We start from the raw sequence: 26363 nt of genomic DNA, 5'->3' as shown, positions 1-26363 counted from the left end.
CTTTCTCTGCTGGGGAAAGAAACCCAGGCCTTGTGTCTGAGCAGATAAATGCTCTACCACCGAGCCAAATCCTCAGCCCTCATCAGTCAATGTAAGCCATAAAGGGTGGCATGGGAGTGGGGTCAACAGCCTGAGTGAGCTTGACCCCGGCTGCCTGTTCTGTGCAGGTTCTGGGTCTCTATATAGGCTCAGAGTATGGACTTTCCTCTTTAGCAGGCCCTGAAGCAGCAGTGCTCTGGGATAGAAGACCTGAGCCAATAGAGGGCCATGGACACAGCACAGGGGAGGGAGCTGCTTGATGAATGTCAGGATTCGAAGGCATCAATTTATAGAGTTCTTCATTCACTGATCTTCCTCTCACACCCTGTACTGGGACCTAGGCCTTTGCATATAGTAGACAGGTACTGTGCCAATGAACTGTCCCCAGAGCCCTGATCTGACAGGCCATCAATGTGAATACCTGGAGGTCACTAAACCATCTTAAAGTACGCCAGTAGCTGCCACTAGGGCCATTACCATTAATATTGAGTTACTTGTTCAAGGCCACGCAAATATTAAGGGGGAAATGTAACTTCATATTCAGGGACCAAGATAAGTCGGGAGTGGGAAAGATGAGAGCTGCTCAGAATCAGGGGCTACCAACTCCCACCTGCCAGCCCAAATGTTTCAGAACCATGGATAGTTCTGAGGTTTCCATCACTCTGGTGTTTCCAGAGGCTGTTTAGGTAGAGTTGGGATAAGGGTGAGTTTCCCCTACTAGCTCCAGGCTGCTCCAATGGGGCGGGGGCCGCCTGCAGGGCCGGGCGGGGCTGTGCTGCCATCTGGAGCCGCTGCTGCTGGTGGCCACTGTCAGGGCGCGAGCAGCGGAGCGCACACAAGGCTGGAGAGAGCGCCGCTGCCTCCGCACATGGGCCGGCCTCGCCACTGCCCCTAGCTTCGGCACCCGGGGTCTCGCAGCCCCTACATGGCTTTGGCCATTGGACCAGCCATGTCTCTCGGCGGAGCTTCAGAGCGTAGCGTCCCGGCCACCAAGATTGAAATTACTGTGTCGTGCCGGTGAGCGGGCCGCGCTGGGGAGGGTTTAAGTACTGGCAATTCCCCAGCCTACCGCGGCTGCGGGTTCGGTGTGGGCAGGGGGGCTAGACCACAGAGGGGATGACCAGAAGTGGGCAACAGAGAACTGAGGCTGAAGGCTGGAGTTACTGGCAAGATGAAAGAGGGGTCTCCCTGGGCAGCCCCACCCAAGCCTACTGGCTCAAAAGGTGGGCTGCGGGAATCCCTAAAGAGCTGGGCCATAAGGGGCCAAAGTTGTGGGGCGAGCTGCGGTCCTGGACCCTTGGAAACAGTGAGGGCACATATAGAGCCAATTGGCAGAGATTTCTGATGTTGTCCCGAATGCTGACAGCGTGGACCCCAACAGTAACTGGGGATAGTAATAGGGAGGGAATACAATTTGCACCCCACGTCTCCTCCAGGTGACCAGTCAGTTCAGGACTGTGTCAAGGTGGTGAGCGCCAGAATGAGCTAGCCTTCAGTCTGTTTGTTGCTTTTCTCTAGGAATCTGCTAGACCTGGATACATTCTCCAAGTCGGACCCCAGTAAGCAGCTCCAGGGCCTGGAGGAGGAACCCGGGGTGTAGGAGAGGGTGGGGCGGTGAGGGGTGCGGGCCGACCTGACAAGCTCCCCTCCCCTGCCCTCACCCGCAGTGGTGGTGCTTCACACGCAGAGCCGAGCCAGCCAGGAGTGGCGGGAGGTGAGTCCCCGAGCCCCAGCCCAGCTCTGGGCTGCTCCCGGGAACCTCTAGCCCGACTGCACGCCTCACGCTCAAGCTCCATCCCCCCCCCACCCTACCCCCTTCCTGCCGCCCAGTTCGGACGAACCGAGGTGATTGACAACACACTGAACCCAGACTTCGTGCGCAAATTCGTTCTCGACTATTTCTTTGAGGAAAAGCAAAATCTCCGCTTCGATGTGTGAGGCTCCTCCTATTATCCTGTCTTGCCCTCCCCACCCCTCCACCCCCAACTTGGATCAGCCCAGAATTCTGCCTGGTCTCGCCCCCACCTCACCTTGCTACCTGGCTCCTCCCCCAAGCCCAGGACGGCCTCCGAAGACTTCACAGTGGTCTTAGCCCCGCCCCCATGCCCAAGTTGGCGCCTCCTTACGCTGGATCCGTCTAGTTCCCCCCTCAAGCCAGGCCCTGCCCACAACCCTGCCTTCTAATTTAGCTCCACCTTGGCCTCGGTCTCTATCCCATGTGACTCCATCCCCATCAAGCGTCCTCTTTAGCTTCACCCTACGCATGACCCTCTCGACCCTGACACACACTTACCAAACCACGCCCAAGTTGAGTTGGTGTCCATTGACCCTTTCTCTACCTACAATCTTAACCAAGACTGAACCTAACCTCTTCCAGACTTTCTCCCACCCAGCCCCACCCCACACTGGTTCCACTCTCTTCCCAGGTACAACGTCGACTCTAAAGCCAATATCTCCAAACCGGTAAGCCAGCGACCCGCTGGCAGGTTGCTTGGGCACATAGAGGCTAACCTGTCAAAGGACTTCCCTGAACACCTCCTCCCCAATGTACCCGCTCTCCCGCGCGCGCGCACCCACCAGCCTTTCTTAGATCCTGGTCCCTCTGGCCTACCAGCCCCCACCCCAGTTCCTCCCCCTTCTCTGGCTTTATTCACTGCCTTTCTTCCTTCCCTGCCTACCTCGCGGGACCTGCAGAAGGTGAGGATGCTGTGGATTGCACCGTAAAGAATTTGGTTGGGAGATCCTCAAGAAACAGAAAACACGTGGGGCTGTCATTTAGATTTCGGAGTTATCGTGGTCAAAAGCAGCAGCGTCACCAGGGTAGGCTTGGGACTCCGGGCCCCTCCCCGACTCGCTGGCTCCCTGTTTTGGCACAGGATTTCCTGGGACAAGCATTCCTGGCCCTGGGAGAGGTGATTGGAGGCCAGGGCAGCCGTGTGGAGCGACCTCTTACGTGAGCTGAATGGGAAAGGGTCCAGGGGAGGGAGGGGTCTCTCGGAGTTGCCCCTCCCAGTCAGACTGGTAGGATGTCAGTAGGGGCTGCAGAGATCGCTTCAACGGGAGCTTTCTTTCCCTACCCACTTTACTCCTCTAGATCTCTGCTCAAATCATGTTTCCTCTTCGTTCTTTTTCCAATGCTGGTCCAATCTTTAAAGCCTTCTCCCAAGCTCCACTCTACTGGGAAGCTTCTTAAAATAAGGTCAGATCCTCAGGTCTTGCCGCTATGCCCACTACTGAATGGTGTGTTAGCCGCATTCCAGTGCCTTGCCCTGGTTGAGGAACCCCAGACCACCTGTTCTACCACTGTACTGGACCTCTGTCACCCACTGTTTAATGGGCTAGAATTATAAATGTGGCCCAGCTAGCTGGAGAAAGGAGGTGGACATCAGTGAAAAATGGTTGAAATAGTAAATGATATATGGAGAGAGGAATCAAAGTAAAACAGCAGGCATGAGAGAGGTACCATAGTCAATCATTTGGTCAACTGGAAGACTAGAAACCCTGGAACACAGTACCAGAGGTGAGGAGTAAGCCTTGGGAACACAGCGGAAACTGCCTTACTGAACCTAAACCAGCCAGTGGGGTGGAGCCAGGAGAGGGCAAGGTAGAGCAGATTAGGGAGCTCCCAGTGGCTTGCACCCTTGAGATGGCGTCTATGTAAGGCTCTGAGCATGTGTGCCATAATCCGATTATGCAGACCACCGGGTTAAGAATAAACCCAAGTTCAAGAAACTACAAAAAGAATAAATCCTAGGTTGACAAAGACAGAAGCAGATAGCCTATCAAAAAGCTGGTCAATCAGAAAACTGGCCAATAAGAAAGCTGGCATTGTAATCTAGGGAGGAAGCACTGAGGGATGGGGAGCTGGTCAGATTCTGGATGTATTCTGAAGGGGAAGCCAAGAGATCCAAAAACTATTAAATACAACTGGAAAGGAGGCCAGGGCCTTTATCCTGAGCAGCAGGAAAGATGAAACTGTGCCACGAACGGAAATCATTTGGGTTGTTGTTAAAAAGCATACTGCAGTTCATGCATGGTGGCCCGCTCCTGTAACCCAGCACTCGGGTGGCCAAGGCAGAGAGATTGCCTCATGTTGGAGACCAACCTAGGTAATATGCAGGTCAACCAGAGGGAGGGAAGGGGGGAAGAAACAGAGACAGACGGACAGACAGACAGACAGACAGAATCCCAACTTGAAGGGCAGATTCAGCATGAATGCATGTGTTCTATTAGACACCAAATACATACAACAGCTAGTAGACACACATGAACAGACCATGAGACTGCCTCCGTACAGTCTCTGTTTGTGACAGGGGCGCCCCACATCATCTTGATTAGGCGGAAGGTAAGCATGCATAGCAGTTTCCGGTTGTTACTGCCTTTTAGTTTTCTACTGAGGATACACTGCCGCATGGGTGTAGGAGTGTCACAGGTGCCAAGAGAATCTTGCAACACGAAATTCACGTTGTATCAGTCATAGCAGCCATGCCTTACTTTGTTTGGTGGCTTTTTCTGTTTTGGAGATATGGTCTCAAGCTATTCTTGAATTCCATATGCAGACAAGACTGGCCTTGAACTCCCAAACCTCCTTTCTCCACCTGCCAAGTGCTGGGATTCTAAGCATGTGCCACCATGCCTAGCTTCATAATAGCAGTTTCTGTATAAAACATGGAATATGGTTTTAATTCCCACCCTCACATTGCAAGAAAAACAAATGTCATTATTTTTTTTTCTTTCTTTTTTAAAGAAACGTGCTGTAGTGTAGTTCAGTGGTAGACTGTATCCTTAGGATACATGTGGTCCTGGTTTGATCCCAATACCATAAAAAGAAGGAAAAGGAGGAAGCAGAGTATGGGGGACCAATCATATCAAATGCTGCTGCAGGTCAGATAAAATGAGAAATTAAAATTATCTCTACCAGCAAGAGGAAAGGAAGCTGGAGAGGTCTAGGAGTGGGTGGGAAAGGGACACAGGGAAGGGCCAGAGGAATCTCAGGGGTTTTGCTGCAAAGGGAAAAGGGGAGACATGTTGTCACAGACCCCAGTCAGGAAAGGGTTAGTGATGTGGCTCAGTGGATAAAAGCACACGCCACCATGCCTGATGACAAAGGGAGAAAGCCAGGTTCCACAAGTCATCCGCATCCACACAGAAACAAATAAGTGTGAAATGGTGCTCGACATGTAATCCCAGCACTTGGAAGGGTAAGTAGGCTTTGGAGTTTAAGGTCAGCCTAGGCTGTAGCATATGAGCCTTTAAAGAGAAAAGAAGAATAGAGTTATAATTTTTAAATTGTGTTTTTAAGTGAGCATACAGAATAATGGGTTTCCTTGTGGCATTTTTGTATCTGTATGTCAGTTTGTAGTTTTCTAACAGGAGAGAAAGTATATCACATTTGTAATGGGCCCACAGAGACTGAGATGCCAGGGGGTGGGGGTGGGGGGATAAATAGAAGGGGAAACCATGCAGCTCTGGTAGCCCGAGCCTATAATCCTAGCACTCAAGAGCAGGAGCACTACCATGAGTTTCAGCCATCCTAGACTACGTAGTGAGTTCTAGGCAATCGTTAGCTACACAGAATCTCAAAGAAAAAGAAGGGGGGAGCTTAGCTGGTGTGGTGTCCTTGTGCAGACAAGACAGAGAGGATAGTAGCTGGCAGAGGGGTAAAGAGGCACGTGATAGTTCATTTATAGCAGCTGTAGGAAGACTCAGCCATGTGGGTGAAGATGCTGGTGGCAGGCAGGGTGGCATGGCGGTGGGTGGACTATCTCTTCTGGTTGCTTCGGTTTTGTCAGCAAGTGGGAAACCAGGTCACTGGCTGAGCGAGGATGGGAAGAGGCCCTGATGCTTTGAGGGGAGAGGAATGAGTCTTCTGTGGAGCAGAACTGGAGAGAGAAAGGACTTAGATGCTCAGTGGGTTAGTGGGGGGGGGGAGTGCTGAAGACCTGAGGTTCGAGGCCCTGGTGCTGAAATGGAGACTGGTTAGCTAGATCGTGCGGCCGTGTTCTACCGTGTAAGTGTAGTAAGGGCTACACAGAGCTGGGTTTACACAGGGCTGCAGCTCTGCAAGTTAGTATACTAAAGTCAGTGGTGCTCAGAAAGAGACTGCATTAGTATACTAAAGTCAGTGGTGCTCAGAAAGAGTCTGCATTTCTCCCTGGCTGAGGAGGGCATGGAGAACGTGGAGAGAATGTAAGACAACCAGCACAAGGCTGGGTGGTTCACTGCTGGGCAATGGCCCCAGCCATATCCACACCCTCTTGTTAAAAGCCTTCAGGGTCAGGATTTGAAGGAACCAACCAAACAAACAAACAAAACAGTTTTTGTCGTTGTCCTCATCATTGTTGTTTGAGACTAGGTTTCTCTGAGCTCTGTCTGTTCTGGTTCTCCCTCTGTAGACTAGGTTGGCCTTAAACTCAGTTGTGCACCACCACACCCAACTAAAACAGTTCTCTTTATTTTGATTTGTTTGTTTGCTTCTCCTGTAGCCCAGGCTGACCCTGAACTCTCTATGTGGAGGTAACTGGCCTTGATCTCCTATCCTCCTGCCTCAGCCTCCCAAACACTAAGATTGCAGATGTGGGTCACCACACCTCCATTTTATTATTATTATTAATATTTTTAATAAGACAAGGTTTTTATGTGGTCCTGGCTGGCTTGAAACCTACTTTGTAGACTGAGTTGGCCTCAAACCTAGATGATCCTCCTGCTGGCCTGAGTACTGGTGTGTCCGCCATGCCTAGGTAAGCCCCTCACTTTAAAGACGGGCAAAGTCACATAGCAAGTTAGCTGGGGCTTGAACCTGGGACTCTCCTTTTGTAGTTGTAAGGGGGTGTGCACACAGGGGTCACAGCACACATCGAGAGGTCAGAGCATTACCTTGTGGGAGCTGAGTCCCTGCTTCCACCAGGTGTGCCCTGGGAATCAAATTCAGGTTGCCAGTCCGGACAGCAGGCGTCTTTATCCTCTAACCCACGTTGCCGCTCCTGGACTCAATCCCCCTGGACACTGTGGATGCCTTTAAGGCTCATGAGTGACAGGCCTTTATCAACAAAGTCCCTTAATCTTAGAGACTCAAGGCAAATCAAGGGTGGGGGTCTCTGGCTATATCCTTTGAGCACAGGAAAATGTCCCTTCTGGGGGCAGGAGAGAACATTTCCTCTGTCCTTTTCATTTTGTATAAGTCCTTTGCTGTTTGGGGAGTGGAGCAGGTAGAGATGGGGTTGTCACTGTTTACAATTTGGTTTGTTTGTTTCTTTGTTTTTTCAATCAGAATTTTTTCTATGTAGCTTTGGCTGTCCTGGAATGGCCTCTGTATACCAGGCTAGCCTCAAACTCACAGGAATTGAGGCATAGACTTGCTATGTAGCCTAGGCTAACCTAAACTCACTGTGTATCCCAGGCTGGCATCAAGCTTACAGCTATTCTCCTGCCTCAACTTCACATGAGCTGGAATTACAGGTATGGTGGGCCTCACACCCAGCTATGTTTTGTTTGCTGAGACAGAGTCTGACTAGGCAGTCCAGGCAGGCCTCGACATTTTGCCATGCACACAGTACATGAGAGCGAGTGTGTGCATACAAGGGTGTGTGTGTGTGTGTGTGTGTGTGTGTGTGTGTGTGTGTGTGTGAGTCCATCCCTCCCTTTCTTTCCTTTCCTCCAAAAGGCGAAGCACACTTCTGCCTCTTGGTCTAAACAGACATTTCTCTCATTCAGAAGTGTCTGTCACACTGCACTTGTCTATAGCTTCTACCAGGCCACTCCTCTAGAAGCTCCTGAGGGCAGTCTGCCAGCTGGCCCCTCCCAGTGTAGCACAGTGCAGACAGCCAGGCTGTTTGAAGGATGCAGGCTCAGGAAGCACATGCCTTCGGGGCGCGTGTTCAGGCCCTTTACACCATAGGCATTCCCACCTCAAGGGGAGAAGTAAGAGCTGGAGGAGTGCCAGGGTCAAGCGGCTGGGCAACAATGAAATATACACTGTCCACCTGCCTCTGCACACTGCTGTTACGTGGTGCCCCCAGGGCTTGTCTAGCCCCTTCCTACAGACTTCAGATACCACCAAGTCAAAGCAGGCCTTTTCTCACTCAGAATAGAAGTGGGGTGCACTTGGGGGATTGTCAGCAAATGGCAAACTGAATGCCCTGGCCCATAAAGCCCAGACTGATCACCCTGACTCTGCTGTTCGCCCTCCCTCCTCCTCTAAGAGGCCTTTTCTGCTTGTAGGGGTGTGCCAGGCAAGAAGTGTGGAACCATACTGCTGACTGCCGAGGAGCTCAGCAACTGCCGGGTCAGTGTGGGCCACAGGCCGGAATGCAAACTCCTTCGTTCCCAGACTCCCTCACTGGACACATTGGAAAGCAGCCAGTTTGGGTCCCAACAGCCCCACTCTCCATCCCTAGGACATTGCCACCATGCAGCTGTGTGCAAACAAGCTGGACAAAAAGGACTTCTTCGGGAAGTCAGACCCTTTCCTTGTGTTCTACAGGAGCAATGAGGACGGCACGTGAGTCACCCCATACAGTGCTGAGGCTAGAGACGTGGCCCAAGTTAATGAGTGCAGAATCTTGGGAATCTCTACAAGTAGTGGCCTCAGTGCCACTCCCAGGCATTCTCCAGTTTCCTGTCTCCCTCCAGGTTCACCATCTGCCACAAGACAGAGGTTGTGAAAAACACACTGAACCCAGTATGGCAGCCCTTCAGCATCCCTGTGCGGGCACTGTGCAATGGAGACTATGACAGGTCTGCTTCACGGGAATCGGGGATCAGGACAGGAGTGAGGCTCCCTCTGAAAACATGACGAGGTTCCTAAGCCCCAGAGTGAGGAAATAGTTTATCAAAGAGCAGGTGAACAGAGAGTGAGCAGACACAAGCATAGACGGTGGGATGGGTAGATAAACTGTGAATGGATAGACAGATAGATAAAGGGAGTGGGAGGTGGGGAGAGGTGGGAGAGGAGGAGATGGTGAGAGCATAGGCGATGGATAGAAAGACTGGTGGGTATGTCAGCAGGCTGAAGGAAGACGGATGATATGGAGACGTGATGGCTGAGTATGTGAGAGTTGATGCATAGCCTGAGAGAGGCAGACACGGGAATGAAAAATCAAGTAGAACAGAACAAGACATGGCGAGTGACAGGTGAACTGATGGCCAGACAGATGAATCCTAGATGGATGAATAGATGATTAGTGGATGAGCCCATTGACTGATGTGTGTAAAGTAGAGGGCTGACCAAAGGAACTACTGAGGGGGTGGTACAGAGATGGTGGGTGGTGGGTTGGAAGGGCTGAAGGGCACCTGAATGGATGGTTATACAAATGACTGAACAGAAGTTAATATGGCTGGGGATTTAGTTGAGTAGATGAGCAGACAGATGGGTGCTTGTATAATATATTACAGTTGCATAATGTGTTACAGTTGGTGAGTGATGGGCTGTATAGCTTGATGGGTGAGTAGAGAGAAAGATGGGTAATTGACTTGGCATATAGATGAGTAAATGGATGGCCACATAGTTTGATGGACTGAACTTAACAGACGTATGAGATAGCAGATACGGTCTCTGGATCCAGGCATGTGACATGTTTGTAATCCAGGGCTTGGGAGGCTGAGGCAAAAGGATCTTGAGTTTTAGGCCACCCTGGGATAATTAGAAAAACTGTTAAAGGGGAAAAGGAAGTTCCAAAAGAAAGAAGGGAAGAAATAAAGGAAGGGAGGATAGGCTAAGGTCTTTGGAAACAGGATATCTGGGTTCAAATATCAGCTGTCACTTACTAGCTATGAAATCCTAGCCAAGTTGCTTAGATTATCATCCCCAAGGGGATGAGGAGAGAAGGGAAAGGGTATATATATATATCAACTTTCTTATCCAAAAATAGGAACAATAGAATAGTACTTACAGAGAATAATACTTCTAGAGAATGCATTAAATGAGACATTCTGAAAGTGCTAAGAACATTGTCTAGAATAAAGTGAGATTCAAATGGCAAGTGTGTGTGTGTGTGTGTGTGTGTGTGTGTGTGTGTGTGTGTACGCACGTGCGCAGGATTGAGTGGTCTAGTATGTGTGTGAAGTGAAAGGGTAGAGGCTGAAAATGAGCAACTGATGGAAGGACAGATGGATGGATGGGTGACTGGAGTATGGGTAAGTGTCTGGGGCGTCCCTTGGGTTTGGCATGTACACACAGCCCATGTTTGGATTTATCATGTTTGGCATGTACACACAGCCCATGTTTGGCTTTATCATGTGCATTTCAGAACAGTGAAGATCGATGTATATGACTGGGACCGAGATGGAAGGTAGATGAGCCGATGTGCTTCTTTCTCCTGTGCTCCCTGGAGCAGTTCCTAGACCATGTGGTACAGAAGGATGGTGGCAAACACACAGCCGGCCTGCTTAGATAGCTCTCTAGTACACTGTCTTCCACCTTTTTCTTCCCCATCTAGCCACAACCCTACTGCCTTGTAGCCCAAGTTAGAAGCTTAGGCAATAAAAGCTCTAGGATTTGGTTCTGGCTCTGTACCAGCAGCTGCTGCTTACCCACCCATGGCCTCATTTCAGCCATGACTTCATCGGTGAGTTCACAACCAGCTACCGGGAGCTGAGCAAGGCCCAGAATCAGTTCACAGTGTATGAGGTGAGGGCATGCCCTCCCATTTTGCCAGGCTCTCTGTCCTAGGTGGCTGGTGACTGTCACTGTGATCATCCTCTGCCTAGGTACTTAACCCTCGGAAGAAATGCAAGAAGAAGAAATATACCAACTCGGGGACCGTGAGTACTCCCTGGACTCTGACCTCCCAGATCCTTCTGTCTCTGTCCCATGACACACATGACAACTACTAGACGTAGAACAAGGCAGTGGGCACAAGTGACTTGGGATAGTAACACTGAGGACAAGGCAACACCACTGAACTTTTTGTTTTTGTTCTTTTTGATCCAGGAACATGTCCAACTGTTACACTTTTACAGACATTTTAAAAATACCCTAAGTTGGGGTTGGGGATTTAGCTCAGTGGTAGAGCGCTTGCCTAGGAAGCGCAAGGCCCTGGGTTCGGTCCCCAGCTCCGAAAAAAAAAAAAAAATACCCTAAGTTACGTTTCCAAATTTAAAAATGTTTTTGGAAGTTCCAGGATGCACCTGTGTTTTTTGGAGACTGCAACAGGGTGGAGGAAGCTGGGCAGGAGTAGAAATACACATATCCCATAATGCAGTTCTCTCCAAAGGTTTACCAAGTTCCCTCTCTGCTACCTCAGCTGTGCTTGCAAAAGTGGCAGAGCTGCCTCTTGTGTACCACAGGTGACGCTCCTTTCCTTCTCTGTGGACTCAGAATTCACTTTTGTGGATTACATCAAGGGAGGGTGAGTCATCGGCCAAGCCAGCAGTAAGTTTTCTTGCTTGTGAATGGTCAGGGCCCAGTGAGCTCATGGAGATAAACTGCCAGGCAATAGCAAACGATGTATTGCGTGTTCTGTGAAGTGCAGAAGGTTCTTTGTTCTATTCCTGGGGCTGCCAGTCCCTTTGGAAGATAGAAGCCCGATCAGTTGTCTCGAGCAGTGTCCTAGAAGCTGGGGGTGTACTTCAGTGCATTCAACGCCTGTGTGTCCATGCATTCACACAGAGGAAATGCCTCCTGGGTAAACAAGAGGGCAGTGCTGCCAGGCTGACCATAGGAGACACTGTGCCTGTGTCAGTGACTGCAGACAGACCCAGGCAGTGAACTCAGCTACTGTGAACTTCACTTTTCTCTTTTGTAAACGTATTTTAGTTACTATTTCAGGACTCTAGTGTTACATTAAGCTACACACAATACCCCAGTCATGAGACTGGCATTTAATTCTGCTTCCAAAGTGGACCGGCAGCAGCAGCAGCACTTGGCACGTCGTTAGTTCTACCCAGACTGTCTGGATCACAATGTGTCCATGTTTGGGAAATACTGATTTCATAGGTTTCAGTCCCTCATTAATCAACCCACCTACTCTTCCACCAGGACGCAGCTGAACTTCACGGTAGCTATTGACTTCACGGCTTCCAACGGTGAGACATGGGGGAGGGCCTGGGAATGGGCAGAGTCTAAGGGATCCTTTAGACATTAGCCGACAGTCCTACCTGGGATAAGACATAACTCCCCAAGAAGCCCACACTTGTGTAAAGCCAAGGAGGGGAAGTACTGGGTGCAAAGGTGGATACAGGGTGCAGGACATGACGGGTACCCAAGTCAGAGAAGGTTGAATGGTTAGATAGGTCAATTGGCCAGAGAGGAAATGGATGGGTGGGACAGGGTTATCAGGAGAGGACAAATGGACTGGTGGGTGGGTATATACAAGGATAAGTTAATAGGTGGTAAATGATTAATCAACAGACAAATCAATGAATCTATCATGAGGAGACGGGCTGGGAGTGAGTGCACTAAGGGGCATGAGGTGTGTGTGTGAGTGCACAGGCAGACAGCTGTTTCAAGTTGAGCTAGGAGACTCAGGCAGGAGGAGGGAATGGACAGGGATGGCTGAATAAGGAGGCTAGGATAAAGACAGAAAGGACGACAACTAAGTAAGCAGGACGCATAGATGAACCAGAGAACACAGAAGTCAATGGACTAAAATGATTAAACAGATTGAAAACTGAATTTGCCGCCTGGCAGGTGGGCGGGAGGATGTGTGGTAAATGGGTGACCATGTAGTACAGCGTAATAGACATAGAGGAGCAAGGGAGAGCTTCGAGACGGGTATACATTGGAACAGATGGATGATGCAGTCACAGAATGATGGCGTTCGTGGGTAGAGGTGGGGAAAAGGATTGGTGGGTAGATGCATACAAGGACAAGCAGGTGAGTGTGAGCTCGGAGCTCCTGTTTCTCTCTACAGGGAACCCCCTGCAGCCTACCTCGCTGCACTACATGAGTCCCTACCAGCTCAGTGCCTATGCCATGGCCCTCAAGGCAGTGGGAGAGATCATCCAGGACTATGACAGTGACAAGCTCTTCCCAGCCTATGGTTTTGGGGCCAAGCTGCCCCCAGAGGGGCGGATCTCCCACCAGTTCCCCCTGGTACAGTATAATAGGCCAGAACCCCTCAGTGGATGGATCACTTCTGTCACTACTTTGTGAAGGGCAAGGGCCAAGGAAGAGCTGTGTGACAGTGCCAGGACACGGAGTGCTGTGGTTTGGAGGGAAGCATGAAGGGGTTAGGGGGTAGTGAACTGGGATCAGAGCACTCCTGGATGTTCTCGGTGTAGGTTTAGCTCAACTGAACCTTTTTTTTTTTTTCAGAACAATAATGATGAAGACCCCAACTGTGCAGGCATTGAGGGCGTGCTGGAGAGTTACTTCCAAAGTCTGCGCACGGTGCAGCTCTATGGGCCCACTTACTTTGCGCCTGTCATCAACCAGGTGGCCAGGTAAGGGAATGGCGTGAGGGTGAGGGGCATATGATTGGACCCAGCCACAGGCAGTCCCACTCTGAGTGAATCTGGGTTTGGAGAGAAGGGGAAGTGTCCAATGTTATCCAGGATCAGGTACCAAGAAGGTACTCTGCCTGGCTGTGCTTAGAGAGTGTCAAGAAACAACCTTAGTGCTGCCTGGGAGTCACATTTCAGGTCACAGAATGGCCTTGATAGCCTTGACTTTGCCTAAGAGAGGGAAGAGTCTGAAGGACACGGTGAAGGCACCAGGTTTATAGGAAGCGTGTGTGAGGCTTGAGCAACTTGCTTTGTATCATTTCTTTCTTTTTTTTTTTTTCTGAAAAGGGATCTCATATCGGCCAGGTTGGCCTGGAACTTGCTATGTTGGCAAGACCTGTCCTTGAACTCCTGATTCTTCTGCCTCCACTTCCTAAGTGCCAATATTACATGGGTATGACACTACCATGCCAGTTAGCTTAGCTGCTGGGAAGAGACACCCTGACCAAGGAAACTCTTATAAAAGAAAGCATTTAGCCAGGCAGGGGAGGTGAATGCCTTTAATCCTAGCACTCAGAGAGGCAGCAGCAGGAGGATCTCTGAGAGTTCAAAGCCACAAGGCCAGCCTGGTCTACAGAGCTAGTCCAAGGCTACATAAAAAACCCCATCTCAAAAAAAAAAAAAAAAAAAAAAAAAAAAAAAAAAAGTTTGCTTACAGTTTCAGGGGTTAGCCCATTAGCAGCATGATGGGGACATGGCGTACACAACAGGAAATGGTGTGGAGGAGCTGAGAATTCTACATCATGATCCATAGACAGAGACAGAAGGGAGAAGAGGGGGCTTTTGAACCCTTAAAGCCCACCCTCAGTGACACACTTCCTCCAATAAGGCCACACCTCCAAATCCTTCTCAAATAGTGCCACTCCCTGATAATTTAGCATTCAAATATATGAGCCCCTGGGTGCCATTCTTATTCAAACCACCACAGACTCGTCTTTGTTATTATTGTTGTTGTTTTTATGGTTTTTGTTTTTTAGACAGGGTCTCTCTACTTGGTCCTGGCTGTCCTGGAATTTACTAGACAGACCAGGCTGACCTTAAACTCAGAGATCTACCTGCCAATGCTGGGATTAAAGGCATGTGCTACCACAGCCCGCTTTAGCTTAGCCTCTTTAATAGAACCTGTGAAATGGTTAGATACTGGACATCAACAGAAGCTTCTCTTCTTTCATTTGTTTTTTGTTTGTTTGTTTTTGTTTTTGTTTTTCAACACAGGGTTTCTCTGTGTAACTCCGGCTGTCTTAGTTGTAGACCAGACGAGCCTCCAATTACAGAGCTCTGCCTTTTTCTGCCTCCTGCATTGTTGTTGTAAAAATATAAAAATAAAAAGAGTATTGGTGTCTTTTACCCCGCTTGGTCTGCACCTTGGGGTCCCTAGATATCTTGGCAGAAACACAGCCCAGCCGCACACTTTCCTACACTCAAACCCTCACATAAAAGAACACACAACACAGTAATCTTAGATCCAATTGATAAGATATAATTGCCCACTTAAACATACAAAGCCCAGTACCATCCATCCCTTGAGAACATTAATAACAACCTGTAAATACACAGAGCAGAATCTTTTTTTTTTTTTTTTTTGGTTCTTTTTTTTCCGGAGCTGGGGACCGAACCCAGGGCCTTGTGCTTCCTAGGTAAGCGCTCTACCGCTGAGCTAAATCCCCAGCCCCACAGAGCAGAATCTTAACATCACCTGCCATGGCTTCTCCCCTCTCTCCGTCTCTCCTTCTCCCTCCCTTAGTCTCCTCCTCTTCCTTCAAACTTCTCTCCCGCCCATCCTTCCTTCTCCTCCAATGACAGGCCTCCTTCTATCCTGTACCTGCCTCACCTGTGACATCATCCTACACTGCATGCTGGGATTAAGGAGCTGGCCACCACGGCCAGCCTCCCTTCTTTTTGCCTGTTTTTGAAACCAGATCTCACTATGTAGCCAAGGCTGACTTAGTCCCTTATACAGCTAGGCGATCTGCCTGCCACAGCCTTCCAAGTGCTGCCATGACAGGCCTGCAACGCCATACCATGTAACATTAGCTTACATTTGGAGTTATGGTGAGGTTAGGTTAAAAAAATAGATACTAATCTAAGAGGTAACAGTATAGTATCTAGTCAATAGAAGGTACACAGAGGTGATAAATTTAAATGTTGTAGTAAATAATACAAATGAAAAAAGTCCAACCCACGCTATTGCCAGCACCATAGGGCCTCATGGCATCTGCGGGGTATTTTCATCTCAGTTAGCTGGACTCAGCAGACTCTCTGGTCCAGAGCTCTCTAACCATCTCCAACCATCTCCACCTGACTTACTGAGTTCCCAATTTCCATCCCACGCTGCCAATGGCTACTCTCTGGGCCCTGTGGCAATCTCACCTTCTAGTTCCCATGGTGCAGGTCACGACCAAGACAGCCCCATTCAGCCATTCACCCCCTGTGGTTATAGTCACAGTAACGCGTAATAATCAAAACTCAATAGGCTTGTAATTTATCAATCAGATTTATATCAGGAACTCACCCCACAAACGTCCATACAATAAACTCAGAGCCAACTGATATTGATATAAACTTCCCACCTAGATAAGACAGATTGTCTTGTAAAAATCCATCCCTTATGAAATATTCATAGCTACCTGTGGCCGACCTTGGTTGTCCTTCTGTGCCTCCATCTTGGCTCTTCCTCTATCTTCTCATCTCTCCTGCCTTACAAAAACTCTGCCCAATCCCCTTTCTTTTTCACTGTCCAATCATAGGCCTTGCCTTGTCTTGGGCCTGCCTTCACCTGCATATAGACATCAATCCACATTTAAAATTATTTAAAACTTTAGAATAAATATAAGCAGAGAAAGGCCAGATTATATATCAACTAATAAGAAAGCAAAGGGTATTTAAATAAAAATAAAACTACAGGATAGCATAAGCATGTAACGAAGGAATGAGATAAGAACTGACGCTTAAGGAAGAAAGGAGTAGGCTAGGAGACGATGCAAGTCTAAAGTACTTGCTGCCCAAACAAGAGGACCCAAGTTCATATCCCCAGGACCCACATAAAAATTTGGGCATAGCAGTGTACACCTGGAACCCTACATCTGGGGAGGTGGAAGAAAGTAATTTCCTGGGGCTTGCTGGCCAGTCTAGTCCAATCAGTCTGCTCCAGGCTTAGAAAAAGACCCTGTTTCAAAGAATAAGGTGAAGAATGATTGGGTAAGACACCTGATATCAACTTCTGACCTCTGAATGCACATATTCAAATGCATATGCACCTGCACACACACACACACACACACACACACACACACACACACACACACGGTGGCGGGGGGAGAAAGAAGGAAGTTTCTCTGATTGAATTTAAAAAAGTAAAAGCAGACAGATAATACTTATAATTCCTATAGTTATAGCTGAGGCAGAATAATCTCAAATTCAAAGCCAACCTGAGCTACATATTGACATCCTGTCTGAAAAACAAAACAAATAAATCATTACCTGCTAAATAAAAGAGGCCTACCTAAACAAAAGGTCTCGGGAAGCCTGGGAGTGAAAGAATGGAGGAAAAGACAACGGATGAGGGTTGTGCTTGCCCATCTGCAGAAAGCCCTGGTTCAATTCTCAGCACCCCATGGTGACACATGTCTGTAATCCTAGCACTTGGGAAGTAGAGTCTGGAGGATCAGAAGCTCAGGTTCATCCTAAGCTACAGAATGAGTTCAAGGACAGCCTGGGATACAGGAGACCCCATCTAAAAACCAGGACAAAACAAACAAAAACCCAAACCAAAACAAATAAATACAATGAAAATACATGTTAAAGGCTTCCTGAGAGGTTTTTAGGTCCATAGATTTTCCATTACCTATTGAAGAATGGTTTACTCTCTGATGCATACTGAGGATAATGGTTACTTTAATTATAAAACCAACATTGCTGTAGAAAATGTTAAGAACGAGGAAATGAAAGCTTTAAATAAAAGTCAGGCACAGAGGTCCACGTCTTTAATTCCAGCACTCGGGAGGCAGAGGCAAGAAGATCTCTGAGTTTGAAGTCAGCCTGGTCCACATAGTGAATTCCAGAACAGCTAGGATAGCATAGTGAGACCATCTCTCAAAACAAAAACAAAAAAAAAAAAAAACAAAAAACAAAAAAAGGAAAAAGAAAAGCTGTAGATTCTGGAGTAGAGTAAATTAGCAGTACATCAGTGCCACATCCTACCTCTACCCACCACCCCCAACGCCGTCTCATCCCCCTGCCTTTGCTTCCCTACCTTCCCAGTGTTGGGATTACAGGTGTGCACCACTCTACTCAATGTCTGTGGTGCTGGGGATCAAACCCCCAGCTTATGTGTGCTAGGCAAGCTACCTATTGAGCTATTAGACCCTGTACATTGGTCAGACACTGTCACAGGCTGGCTTTGTGGCTTTGGTCAATTCTCTTAAGAACTCTGTCAAATGAGATTGAGAATGCCAGGAATATTTACACTGCAGGGCTGTTACAAGGACCCGTTAGCATATGTCAAGCACTCACAAGAGTGCTTGCCCCTGGTAAGTGCTGTAACAGTAGTTATTACTGTTCCTATTATTATCATTATCACTATTCAAAGGGCAGCTGCTGTGTGCTCAGTTCTCTGCTGGGGCACTGGGGACTCACAGATGAATCGAATTTAGTCCTTGCCCTCCGGAGCTCCTGCCTTGGTGCAGGAGACAGAAATATAAATAAATCATCACTTCTGTAGGCCAAAGCTCCCCAGAAATTTCTAGCAAGTTGCCTGGTGTCAAAAGTAAGACACTGCATTCCCTGGGGATGGGGGTTAGGGGGAGATGGAGGACACGGCTGAAAGCAGTCAGACTGAGAGGGACTTTGAAGTCTAGTGTTTCATCTCACAAACACATGCAAACTTTCTAGTCTTTGCCCATCCTGTCTGTGTCTGCTCTAATTATGTTAAGAAGGAGCGTTGTGTGTACTGCATCCCCTGGCTTCATCCACACATAGAACAATTCATCCTTGGAACCCTCGGGGTATGAGGATCTCAGTGGATGGGGTTGCATACTGAATGGTAGGGCACAAGCTACAGTAGAGGGGCTGTTAAGCTTGGACTACATGGTGAGTTGGCCTTCATTAGTAAGCCTGGCAATGCTGATTGCACATTAAAAGCACAGAGGCATGAGTGACAGGTTTGGGAGATGCTGACTGGCTAGACCTAGCAGGAACAGGTGCGGCACATGGAGGACTGTGCAGGAGCAGGCCAGGGCGGACACTGATGGACCTCAGTTTCTTTGCCCTTGGGGACTGCTGCCTAGTGTTTGTGAACTTCAGTTTCCTCACTTTAAAAATAGGATAATCTGGGTTAGGTGCTGTACATCCCAGCAACCAAGAGGCCAAGGCAACTACACTGTCACCATGCTTTCTCAGCCTTCAGAGACCAAGTTTAGCTGCCAGCACTGTCTAACAAAATGTCCTGCAATGAGAGAAGTGTCTGCCTCTATGCTCTCTAGTATGGTGTTCACCATCACATATGGGGAGAGAACCCTTAAAGGTAACTAGAGTGACTAGCGGATGGAATGTTTTAATCACTTAATCTTAGTTGATTTAAATCTCTATATCCATTCGCATGTGGCTAAGGACAATGTATTGGACAACACAGATCAATCATTGCCAGTCCACTCAGGATGTGTAACTGAAGTTGGCAGATGGGGGAGACCGAGGGATGTCTGAAGTCCTTTTCTGAGAGAAAACTCCTGGATTTAGAGATGGATGAAGAGAGGAGACGGACTTGGTAGATCATTGCTGTGATCCCACATGGGAGGTGGGAGCAGGCAGGAGGATTAGTCACTGTCTACTTCTGAGAGACCTTATCTTAAAATTATATATAGAGGGGTTGGGGATTTAGCTCAGTGGTAGAGTGCTTGCCTAGCAAGCGCAAGGCCCTGGGTTCGGTCCCCAGCTCCGAAAAAAAAAAAAAAGAAAAAAAAAAAACTATATATAGAATGGAGAGATGGCACCTAAGGGCAGCAAGCAGGTCTGCCAAAGACTGTGGGATACAGGAGCCCAAGGTCTTGCCCACTGCTTGCTTATATGTGGCTGTAGAAGCAGGGGCTGAACTGACCATGTACTTTCTGGCTGGCCACTGCATACAGAACTTGGTCTTTCATGCAGGGCTGCAGCCAAAATCTCGGATGGTTCCCAGTACTACGTTCTGCTCATTATCACTGATGGCGTCATCTCCGACATGACACAGACCAAAGAGGCCATCGTCAGTGTGAGTTTGAGGAGGAAGGCTTGTCAGGGAGGGGTCATTGTCCTTGCAATGAGGGGGCTATGATGTTTATTCCGTGTTCCATGTGTATCCTAACAATCTCATCTGCCAGTTTCAGAAATGCTTATTGGCTGGGACACAAACAACACTGGCTTTTGATTCTCTAGGTCCCAGCATGGTGCCAGATGAGCCCACTATGGAACCCGAGCTTAGGAAAGCTGGTCTTTTATATTCAGCAGGAAGCATGCCTGTCCTTTGTCAGGAGAGGGGGAGTTATTTTTTATTTGCTTTTAATTTTGTTTTGTTTTGTTTTGTAACACGGTCTGACTGTGTACTGGATCCCTATATGGCCCAGACTGGCCTGAGCAGAGGCAATCTTTCTGCCTCAGCTTCCCAAGTGCTGGGTCTATAGGCGTGAGCCACCAGGACTGGCTATTTTTGTTTGTTGGTTTGTTGGCCTGGGAATAGCTATATACACCAGGCTACTCTTGAACTCCCTTTGATCCTTCTGCCTCTGCCTCCTGAGTCCTGGAAGTGTGGGAATGATGTGCCATGCGTCGTATGGGTATTTTGCTGTCATTAAGGTTCCCATGGTTTTGTTGCTGTTGTTTTTCAGATGGAGTCTTACACTGTACTCAGACTGGCCTAGAACTCATGCTTTAACCAGCATTGGTCTAGAACTTGTGGTTATCTCGCTGCCTCAGCCTCATGAGTACTAGTATGACAGATGCATGTTGACATGTCTGGCAAGAAAACCTTTTTAAAATGATACTAGAAATATCGAGGTCAGCCTGTGCTAGAGTGAGACTTTTGTCTCAAACGGACAAGATAATGGCTTTATGTTCCACCAGAAGGCACCTGCTGTGCATCCAGAGCTAGTCCACAACCAATCACAGCAGCTTATCTTGGCTCACAGGAGCATGTGATCCACACAGACGCTGCAGGCACTGTGTGTTACAGCTGCTTACTCAAGCCATTCCTCTCCCCACAGGCGTCCTCGCTGCCCATGTCTATCATTATTGTGGGTGTCGGACCTGCCATGTTTGAGGGTGAGTAGGAAGGGGTGTGTCCATCACTGGGACTAGGAACTGGAGGGGACAGAAAGGATCTAGCCACTTGGGCCCTCCTCACAGACAAAACAGACTGGCTCCTTGGTGAAGTCAAACATGTTTCCCCTCCATAACTCTGGTGATGGTGTCGATACTTCCCCTGCATTTCTAGGAGAATGGGACATACAGGAAGGAAGCATAGAGATAATAATAGCAATCTCACACCACTGTAGAATGCAAGTCAGGTCTCCTTGTGAGGACTCTGAAGGGCTCTAATGAGGAAGGGGCGGAATGAGCTGGAGTTGGAGAGACCCATCCAATGATGCCCGCTTGTCTTTTCTGCAGCAATGGAAGAACTGGATGGTGATGATGTGCGTGTGTCCTCCAGGGGACGCTATGCAGAGCGGGACATCGTTCAGGTAGCCCTGGGAGTAGTGAAAGCAGAGAGAAACAAGGCTTCCTAGGAGCCACTCCCCTTACTCCTTCCTAGTCACTGTCTTTCTCCCCTCAAACCTTTCCCATTCATAGAACAATTTCCCTTTTAAAAAAACAAAAAGCAAAACTTGTTAGACAAAATAGTGTTAGGTAGCACAGACTGGCCTGGGACTCCTGACCCTCCTTCCTCAACCTCCAGAGTGCTGGATTTACAGTACTGCCTCACCACACAAGCTTTGAACAGTTCTTTTGAGGGATCAAGTGGGTTGTAGCTGTCCTGAAGGTTGTACAATGTAGGAGGATCAAGTCTCTGCCCTCTAGTGGAGATGGCCAGTATTACACAGATGCCCAACAAGCAAATGCTGCTGTCAACAGCCAATAGTAGTGAGGGGAGGTGTCTGTGAGGCTGTGCTGTTGACATTGAGTTGAAACCTGAGGAAGGTATCAACTTCACAGGCAGAAAAGGAATGTGTAAGACCTGCCAGAGGCTCAGACCAGGCTGGTAGGATTGTCTGCCATGGTGAATATCTGAGGTCTGACGGTCAGAATGCATTCTCAATTATGTATCCCTCCATGGATTTATTGTTTTGTTTTAGACAGAACCCCACTATTTAGGGAACTAGTAGCCCTGGCTAGTCTAGAATTCATGGTAATCCTACTGCTTCAGCCTCCTGAGTGCTAGGAGTGTGTGCCACAATGCCCAGGTCAAACTATATTATAAAGGGATTTCTCTGGCTCCTTATGTGGCAAGGCCAGGGAAAAGCCCGGTATCCATTAGCAAGCAGCAAAAATGACTGGAGTATGTGAACACAAAACAGCGGTCATGTTCAGAAGTAGCCAATTCAAAGATGTTTAAAGGCGGGGAGGCAGTTCAGTTGGTAGAGTACTTATCTAGTATGCATGAGATCCTGGGTTTGATCTCCAGCACTGTGTAAGCCAGTATGTGCCTGAAATCCCAGCACTCAGGAGGTGGAGCCAAGTGATAAGAAGTTCAAGGTGAGATCAGTAAGACCAGGGTTGGGGAGCTGTTAAATCTACTTTGCTGAACAAACCTGATGATGGGAGTTAGATTCCTGGAATCCCGTGGTAGAAGAGAACCCACTCTGACCTCCATCACAGCACACTCATGCCTGCATTCACACATGCACACTGAACACATAGAACAACAACAACAACAACAATAATTACTCTTCCAAAGTTCAATATCATTTGCTATACAGTGAATTCAAGGCCAGTGTGGGACCTATGTAAGTTCTGAGTGTGCTCATATGTGTGTGCATGTGTGTGTGTTCCTGTAATTCTTGCAATTTGGAAAAAAATAAGGCAGAAAGACTGAGAGTCTCGGGCCAGCCTAGGCTATGTAACAAGATTATCTCAAAAGCATAACAAAACAAGATACTTAAGATCACGTTACAGGATTTGATGACTTGTTCATACACTGATAGGAAAGAGTCCCAGTTTTCTAGGGAGAAACGTCCCACTGACTAGGTAAGGGGAAGCTAGAGGACAGAGATAGGTCAGGAAGACCTGGTATTCAACTGGTAAAGGTAGGCTTGGGGGAATATGTGATAACTGAAGGAAAACATAGTTTTAGCCACTAAATATGTGATTATGGGCCAGGGTTAGGCACAGTAACTACAGCCCAAGCTGTTAGGAGGCTGAAACAGGAGGATCACAACAGAATCACATCAGATCTTGAAACAAAACAGTAAAATAAAAAGCACAGGATAGAGGTAAACACGGGGCTCCGGAGGGGGCTTTTCTTCTTGCTTTTCACTTACCCTCCCCTTTTACTAACCTCCTTTCCCTGGCAAACTGCTCCTCCTTTTCAATCCCAACTGTTTCCTCTCTCCTAAGTCCAACTTTCTCCTTCCCCGCACTCAAGAGGCAAAGGCAGTTGGCTCTCTCTGAAGGCCAGCCTGGTCTACATAATAAGTTCCATGATAGCCAAGGATATGCAGAGAGACGGAGGTGGAGTGGGCAGTTAAGAGCACAGGAAAACCTGAGGGAATGGAGTTGACATGAAGATCAGCTTCTAGAAAAGTAGGAAAAAAGAAGAGCGTGGTGTCAGGAGTACAATTTGGGCTTGGGATGTGGTTGAGTGGTAGACAGCTTGTCTTTCATGTACAAGATCCTGTGTTCAATGTCCAGCACCCCACACAAAGAATTGGGATGTATTCAGAAGGATGACATTCAAGTTCAGTGAAGCTAAAGAGACTCTCAGCCAGATGAAGACTGAAAAGTACTGCTCACTGCACTGATTTAGCCTTACAGGGCCATTAGCAAGAAAATTTCAGTGACTGCAGAAGCCAAATTAGAATGAGTTGAGGGTGAACAGAAAGTGGGGACAGAGGTAGGAAGTGGGTAGAAAAAAATCAAAGTAGGAAATAGTTCAATATTAAGGGAGAAGAATAGTACTACCTGGAAAGAGATGTTAGGGATCAAAGATGAAACCTGAGTGCTACCCACTCCCTTGGCTACAGCTCACACCTCCTTTCCTGTTTGTCCCAGTTTGTCCCATTCCGAGATTATGTTGACCGATCAGGGAACCAGGTGCTGAGCATGGCACGACTGGCCAAGGATGTGCTAGCAGAGATTCCAGAGCAGCTGCTGTCCTACATGCGCACCAGGGACATCCAGCCTCGACCTCCTCCCCCTGCTAACCCCAACCCAACCTCAGCCCCAGAACAGCCCTGAGGATTCTGCATATCCAATGCTTAGTTAGCAGTCTGCTTACTTGTTTATCCACTGCTGGAAGCTAAAGGCCCCTGGAGTTCTGAACCTCACCAGGAGGGCCAGCTAGGTTGATCAGTGCTGGCTGACAAGCTTTTTGTCCCCAACTTCGAAAAGGCCTGGCATGATCACCACCTACCTTCCTATGCCAATAATAAAGCTGATCTTCTCAATATCTGTCTCGTGGGTGTTGGAGAGGGAGACTGGGGATGCAGAGCCTGGGACCACATCAAGAGGGAGGAGCAAGGATAACTTCAGTTACATTAGCATCCATCCTACTATACTCACCTAGTCACTTCTATATCAAATTCCAAATAACTTTTAAAAAATTATTATGCATACTTGTACATTTTTTCCTCAGGACAGACTCATAGCTTTCATCAAATTTTCTAAGCAGTTCTTCACATCAAAAAAGCTAGCTTTAGGGCTGGAGAGATGGCTCAGCGGTTAAGAGCACTGACTGCTCTTTCAGAGGTCCTGAGTTCAATTCCCAGCAACCACATGGTGGCTCACAACCATCTGTAATGGGATGCTCTCTTCTGAAGTGTCTGAAGAGAACTACAGTGTACTAACATATAGATAAAATAAATAAATCTTAAAAAAAAAAAAGCTAGCTTTAAGACAACTGTGTGATGCTAGTGGTAAAAGCCTGTAATCACAAGTTCAAGGCCAGTGTAGGCAATTTATCTGGACTTTAAAAAGTTTTTTTTTTAATAAAAAAGAAAAGGCTGTTGTGATATATCCCTGGCCTTGTATGTGCAAAGCCTTCGGTTCAGTCTCAGTAATGGAAAAAACAAATCTGTATAACTTCTTCAATTCATTTATTTTGTTTTTTTGTTTAGATAGGGTCTTGCTGTGTCACTCATCCTGACCTGGCACTCACAGGTAGTCCAGGCAATCCTAACTCTGTCCTCTTGAGTGCTGAGATTATTGGCTTATTCTGAATTTTTTGGATGAGTATAATAGCTATATTTTCTCTGTGCATGCGAATCTTACACAACAGACACTGTGTTAGACAATTTACAGACCTCATCTCTCTTAATCTTTACCATAACCCTGGGACAGAAGGACTATATATTATCTCCATTTAATAACGGGGAACTCAGTTACAATAACCCATTTCTTTAAGAGAAATCACCGATTTTACGACAGACCCCACTGTTTAACCGGGAAACAACTTCTTGGAGTGCTGGTTTTATTGGCATTTCTCCAGGGAAAAGTGTCCTAGGAAAACGTGCACTTTAGGGTGCTGAAAACACAAGTCTGCGTGAAAACAAAACAAGTTTTCAGTGACTATAGCATCTTGAAAGACTTTATCGTACTCTTCAATGACAAACTGCAAACCCTGCTTGACAGTGATGATCCAAATTCTTTAAAATCCCCACCAAATGACACAATTTTCAAGCTCCAGGTTTACAAATGAGGAACCCAAAGAAGAATTCAGCAACTTTCCCACGTTCACACTTGAAGTGTCAGTCATATTCAATGAGCTGTGTGTTTTGACACCGTCTTCCAATCAGCCACCGGTAACAAAGTAGTCCAGCGCTGCCAATCTGAGTTCCAGCGTTTTGTAGGGATGTACCCCGAACCTAGGGCCACGCCTTCCCTCCGCCTCGTCTCCCTTCCGTCTCAGATTTCAGCTGAAACCCCGCCCCTTATTTTCCTAAGTCCCGCCCTTACCCTGCTGCACTGTGGTGCTCTTTCCCAGCTGTATCTTCATCCCTAGTTTAGCTCCACCTTCCAGGTTTACCGACAGCTCCGCCCTTTGTTACTTGGGACCCTCAGGCCCACTCTTCCGGCTGTGGTCGTCGCATTAGTGCGCCGCTTTCCGGCGGCTCCGCCTCCCAAACACAAGCCCCTCCCATGCTGGGCTATTCTTCTCACGTTGCCCCGCCTCTGACCATAACTGCAGGCCCCTGCGGCTCCCTTGCCTCCCTCTAGCTCTGGGCTCTGCCCCCAGCTCCGCCCCGCCCTGCGCTCCCGCCCCGTCCCTCCCAGTCGCCTTCCTCGGAGACCAAGGCCAGGTCCCTACCGCAGCAGCCGCGCCAGCAGGAGGGAGGGGGCAGGAGGCGGCAGAGGGGGAGGGGAGAAGGGCGGGCTCCTCACACCCAGCCTCGCGCTGCCTGTCCGTAGTCGCAGATTCGCCACAAACGGCCCGAGGACCCCGGCTCTCCCATACTGTGATTTCGGTCTCCAGAAACTCCCGTTAGAACATGGAAGCGCTCGCTGTGGCCTGTGAGGTATCAAGAGATCTTTTCCAGACCCACAGGCTGCTCGCAAGCTCCTCAATAGACCGGCGGGGAACCGTGGCGAAAGTGCGTCTATGCAGCGCCACGGGACCAAATTTACCCTGGCGGACGCCGTCGCCGTCGCTGCTGCCGCCGCCGCTGCCACAGCCTTTGCCGCCACGGTCTCGCCGCCGC

General features: G+C 48.3%; 1 protein-coding gene across 3 annotated transcripts; it reads left to right on the top strand.

Moving 5' to 3' along the window:
* Positions 1 to 860: 860 nt before the first annotated feature.
* Positions 861 to 24113, top strand: Cpne9 (copine family member 9). 3 transcript variants are annotated; one of them, XM_032905953.1, is made up of 21 exons: positions 861 to 1056; positions 1558 to 1598; positions 1707 to 1753; positions 1870 to 1973; positions 2466 to 2502; positions 2734 to 2736; positions 2916 to 2992; positions 8260 to 8323; positions 8436 to 8539; positions 8671 to 8775; positions 10287 to 10328; positions 10591 to 10666; positions 10747 to 10800; positions 11326 to 11387; positions 12017 to 12063; positions 12891 to 13072; positions 13295 to 13422; positions 19624 to 19726; positions 20715 to 20772; positions 21118 to 21191; positions 23719 to 24113. In XM_032905953.1, exons 1-21 carry the CDS (start codon positions 965 to 967, stop codon positions 23902 to 23904), a joined length of 1686 nt encoding a protein of 561 aa, XP_032761844.1. In that variant the 5' UTR covers positions 861 to 964; the 3' UTR covers positions 23905 to 24113. The 3 variants fall into 3 exon arrangements, with proteins under 3 accessions (XP_032761844.1, XP_032761846.1, XP_032761847.1); XM_032905956.1 differs by having other exon boundaries at positions 927 to 1056; positions 1536 to 1598; XM_032905955.1 differs by lacking the exon at positions 19624 to 19726.
* Positions 24114 to 26363: the final 2250 nt, after the last annotated feature.

The sequence above is a fragment of the Rattus rattus genome, chromosome 6 (assembly GCF_011064425.1).
Source record: "Rattus rattus isolate New Zealand chromosome 6, Rrattus_CSIRO_v1, whole genome shotgun sequence".
Taxonomy (NCBI): domain Eukaryota; kingdom Metazoa; phylum Chordata; class Mammalia; order Rodentia; family Muridae; genus Rattus; species Rattus rattus.
Note: the sequence above shows the minus strand (reverse complement) of the source record. Positions and strands in the feature narration are given on the sequence as shown.